Here is a 4,994-nt window from a genome sequence, read left to right as displayed (position 1 = left end):
CTTGGGACGTGTGTGACACAATGATTGTCATTTATGCCAGAATCACTAGAGAGTACTTCCAACTACAGACGGAGTAGAAGCTTCCATCTGGTATCACCCCTGAGTTCCCAGAAGGCCAGCCAAGGAGTAAAGAAGCACTGGACTGGGATGAAGTCCTAGCCTCCGGGTCTCTCAACACAGACCCTCTGAGGGCCATGCCTCAGAGCTGTGGCAGCAGCCGGACTGTCATTGCTGCCGCCACAGCTCCGTGTCTCATGCTCGGGGGATGGTGCTCCCAGACCTGTATCCGCACCACCCCCAGGGCTAAGAGGCCAGAGCCGGCCACAGGGATAGGCCTGCTGGGAGGGTCTGGGTTGACAGGCGGGATATCTCAGCATGAGTTGAGTTGAATGTGATATGAACACAGAACACGCATATTAACCTAGAATAAAAATATCTTCGAGGCACCTGGGTGGCTCAGCCAGTTAAGTGCCCGACTTCTGTTCATTCAGGTCATGATCTCCTGGGTCGTGGGTTCAAGCCCTGCATCCGGCTCTGTGCTGACAGCTCAGAGCCTGGAGCCTGCTTCTGATTCTGTGTCTCCATCTCTCTCTGCCCCTCTCCTGCTTGCACTCTCTCTCTCTGTCTCAAAAATAAACATTAAAAAAAGTTTTTTAAATATCCTAGCTTTTTCTAAGCAAGTGCTTGCTTTTCCTATGCTTATAAATCATGGGCAAAATCCATCAATGTTAATTCCATGAATTCCCCACATTACTGTTTAATGGTTGTTTCATGGTTTTGCCAATGAAAGTGTGTTCAGTCTGGTTTCAGCCCTTGCCTACCACCACCCCAGGTACATTTCTCTGTCTCCACCCCAAATTCAGCACTCTGTGATTATGCTAATTAAAAAGATGTCTGCTCATTATGTGGCACACATTCTTCTAAGTGTTTTATGTGTAACTCAATTTACACAAGTAACAATTTACATAACTAACAATTGATTTGCACAAGGAATTCATGCATTATGCTCAACATTGCCAGTAAGCACTTATAGTTACCCATACTTCATGGGTGAGGAAACCAAGAGCACATGTACAATTTTAGGAACTTGCCTAAGGTTTTCACAGCATGTACTTGCTTCTCAGAATTCAAGCCTAGGCAGTTTGGCTTCCAATGCGTGTCCTGACTAGCACTTTACAGTTGGACTCTGAAGACCCATATTATTTATAGTATGTGAGCTTCAAGAAATTTAGGGTAAGTTCTTCTCAACAAACTAGACTCAGAACAACTGCTCCATGGCCCCAGCTCCACATACTGCTGCTGCTGGACTAGCCCCCACACGGCCCAAACCCCTCCTTCTCTTCTTCCTTGTGCTTTTGTCTTCCCTCGAGACTCATTTTCTCAGTGGGGCTCTCTCCCTGCCCTACCCCAGCACAGAGCCCCTCTTATGGCTCCCATGGATAAATTCACAAAAATGGCAGATGAAGAAAAGAACAGGTCCCCGAGGAGACAAACAGATGAGGGGACAGGACTGGAGCCAGGGATACGACCTCACTAGACCCTCTCCAGGGTTCATTCTGGTTCCAGGAGGAATAGGAGGTGGTGCTGATGCATTAAGAGTGCATGCTTAGTTATTTCTGATATTCTCTTCCCCTTCTCTCTCCCCTCCTTGGAAATTCATGGGAGATTTCAAGCTGCCTCACCAGATTTTGTGCCCAGAAGTTAGAAATGACTTCAGGGAGTATTTAGCCACTGGGCAATGGCTTCAAGGGCCCAAGTTACTATGCACCCATCTCTTCTGGGGAGACTAAAGGTCAAACTCTCACCTCTAGCTCTGGTGAACTAGTGGCTCAGGACTGGGGTTATGTTTTCAGTGGGGAGAAGAGGTGTAAAGGAGCTAAGAGGTGCATTTTATAGGAAGAAACTCTAAAGTAATTAATCCATGCTCGCAAGTGCGCGCGCGCGCGCGCGCACACACACACACACGCACAGTCTTTCTCATTTTCTTCCTGCATGGTTACTACCACCTTTGTCAATGAGAATGAGGAAACCTAGAATGACATTGCTGAGGGCATTGCCAGACAATCTGGTGTCCCAACTACCTCAGTGTGACATTATGATGCGGGAAAGTCCTGGCCCTAAGCCTCATCTGCACGCCTGCACATGGCTTTTCACAGGGGTCTTCAGAATGCCCACAGGATTGTGAGTTCCTGAGGGCTACAACACACATGTTATTCGTCTCTTTTAACCAAAATGTTTGCACATAAAGTGTGCTAAACACCTTGTAGGTGATCAAACTTTTTTTTTAAATTGCTGCGTTCATGTATCACACTTTCTTCACTCTTAATCAGGAGTAGGGACTACATCTGAGACTAGAGGTTATAAATTGAAGATAGGGCATCTCTTAGTTGATAGATGTTTAACTATCTTATACTCTTACCTTCCAGACAGCATGTAAAAGACTGTCTCTCTTTTTTAAAGCCGTACTCCAAGTTCATGCTATACAGTAGGGCCTCAGTAACTGTGTGATGAAATAACTAATGGAACAATGAGTGTAATCCACAACTGCATCAGATTCCTTACTCTGCTCCCATTCACTCGCAAGTTTAAATGAACCATTTGGTTCCCATTACACTCTTGACTAGAAATAATTATGTTTCTTAGAACCCTGAAGGCATGAACATGCATCCCCAGGAAGTTTCCTACTCTCACTTCTATTCAGAAATACAATTTCTGAGGATAGGAATTGAATACTTTCCATCTCTCCATTTCACACATCACCTAGGCAAAGTGCCTGGATCCAGCAGACAGTTTTTAAAAAACTGATGTTATTGAGGCAACTTCCTTGTGCCTTCTCATGTGCTGAGCTCCTTTTTAATGGTCCCAAAAAAATTCAGTGAGGGAAATACTAATCTGACCATTTCACAGTTGAGGATTTATATCCCAAAGTCTTTGAGATTATACAGCTCATAAACAGCAGAGTGAAAATTTGATCCAAGAGACTATTTCCTTATAATAAATACATATAATAAGAGACTATTTCCTTGCTTTGTAAAATAGAGTAAGCAGGTTAATTTATGAAAGAACAATCTTAGTCATGATCGTCATCACCACAATAGTGATCTGCAGAAGCCACCTAGACGCACCCAATGACCCTGTTGGCTGGGACCTGTTGACTACCCAGGGACCAGGCCCTTAGGAACAGGGGTCTGGCTGGGGGTGATGGGTGTATGGAGAAGTGTATCCCAGGAAGGACATGGCCTCTGATTCAATTCCCCAGAAACCAGCCTGGCCATGGAAATAAGACTCAAAGACCACTCTGAGGAATGGGAGGCAGATGGAGTCAAACACTTGCACAAGGAAGCTGAGATACGGACAAGTCACTCCCTGAGCACTTGTCCAGGCACTGGCTCCTTGGGAATCCCCAGTCAGCTCCTCAGTGACTCAGCCTGAGGAAAGCTGTGACTTGCTAAAGCACGTCTAGATGCCAGATACAGATGAGAGGGGTCCTGGGAGATCCCAAGGTCTCCCTGGAGGCAGGGAGAAGGACAGGAATGTCAGGAATTACCCAGCACATGGCTAATTGTGCAAGAGTCACCTCTGTCCCTCCCAGAACCAAACCTGGGGCCTATAAAAGACATGGCCAGCTCTAGCATCTCATCTGCCTGACTCCTCAGGGACGAGTGTGCTCCTGCCTGTAACCAGGGTGAGTGGGAAGTGGACCCCAGAGGGAGGTAGCAGCTGGGGAGTAAAGAGCAGGACAGAAGGATGGGAGGAGGAGGGAGGCTGAGGAAAGGGCTCTATCCTGGACTCTGTGCTGTAATGGGCAGAAGTAACTCAGTTTGACCTGAGTCTCTGGAAATCTTGCCTTGGGTTTGGGGAAGTATAAGTCTCACAATTCTGTTAGGGACTTAATCTCATGTGAAGAGAATGGGCACTTCGGTGGAGTGCAGACATCTTATGTAAGCTCGCGATGAGTAAGAAACACCAGCTATCTACTGAAAAATGGAGTAAGAAGCTCCTTATTATATCATCTGATTTTTCAAACAGGAGAAACAAGTAGTTTCCTTTTCTTTACTGATGGATACCTGCTAGATATCGTTAAACATTATCTATGATTTAAAAAGAAGTGAAATTAACATCTTTGGTTTTACAGAGATAAATAATTTCATGACTCACTTTCAGGTTGAAAAAAGTCCTGCCGAGATGTCCTGTCTGCAAAACCAGCAGCAGTGCCAACCCCCTCCCAAGTGTCCTCCAAAATGCTCCCCTAAATGCCCTCCAAAGGACCCCCCTCAGTGCCCAGCCCCATGTCCCCCTCTGGCCTCTTCCTGCTGCGGCCCCAGCTCTGGGCGTGGTGTCTGCTGCCTGAGCCACCACAGGCCCAGTCTTTTCCATCGGCACCGGCACCAGAGCCCAGACTGCTGTGAGTGTGAGCCCTCAGGCTGCCGCCATAGCTCCGGGGGCTGCTGCTGACCCAGACCTCGAGCACCATAGAGAAATCTACAGGAGAAACCTCAAGGCACGAACCTGCTCTTTCTCCTCTTCAAGGGGCTGATAGAACCCATGAAGTGTTCTGTTTGTTCGGCTCCTCCAAGCATCCATCTTGGATCTGGATCTTTCCTTCCTCCCTTCCCTCCTACCACAATAAAGCTCTCTTGTGGGCTCACAGGGCATCCTGGTCATTGTGAGTTCCTTCCATGTCCTTAAATTCCTTCAAGCCCAGAACCCCATAACACCCATAGGATGCTTTGTTAAGAGTGGAGTGCAAGAAAGGGTTAAGCTAGAAGAATTTTCCAGAAGAGAAATCATCTGAGAGCAATCTCAGAGCAGAGCTTCTCAGTGGCCTCGCCCTGCGGACCCTTTTAGCCCATGTGGTGCCCAAAACGACCTGAGAGCACTTTTGACCAAGAGCAGCTGCGTCAGTTTCACCCACATGCCGTATGTAAATTACTTTTATTTTCTCTGCATGCCCTGACAACACTTGAAAATTCCTTAGAATTCAAGTAGATGGA

At 46.8% G+C, this 4,994-nt stretch overlaps 1 protein-coding gene across 1 annotated transcript; it reads left to right on the top strand.

Annotated features, from left to right (window-relative positions):
• The first annotated feature begins 3,628 nt into the window (after nt 1-3,628).
• Nucleotides 3,629-4,668, top strand: LOC144216802 (late cornified envelope protein 2A-like). The gene is made up of 2 exons (XM_077746226.1): nt 3,629-3,685; nt 4,165-4,668. The coding sequence occupies exon 2, from the start codon at nt 4,186-4,188 to the stop codon at nt 4,453-4,455; it is 270 nt and encodes an 89-aa protein (XP_077602352.1). The 5' UTR covers nt 3,629-3,685; nt 4,165-4,185; the 3' UTR covers nt 4,456-4,668.
• Nucleotides 4,669-4,994: the final 326 nt, after the last annotated feature.

The sequence above is a fragment of the Crocuta crocuta genome, unplaced genomic scaffold (assembly GCF_008692635.1).
Source record: "Crocuta crocuta isolate KB4526 unplaced genomic scaffold, BGI_CrCroc_1.0 scaffold1731, whole genome shotgun sequence".
Lineage (NCBI taxonomy): Eukaryota > Metazoa > Chordata > Mammalia > Carnivora > Hyaenidae > Crocuta > Crocuta crocuta.
This window is presented reverse-complemented; position numbering and strand designations above follow the sequence as displayed.

Coding starts and splice junctions, on each gene's coding strand:
- LOC144216802 (XM_077746226.1), top strand. CDS start 4,186: ATGTCCTGTCTGCAAAACCAGCAGCAGTGCCAACCCCCTCCCAAGTGT.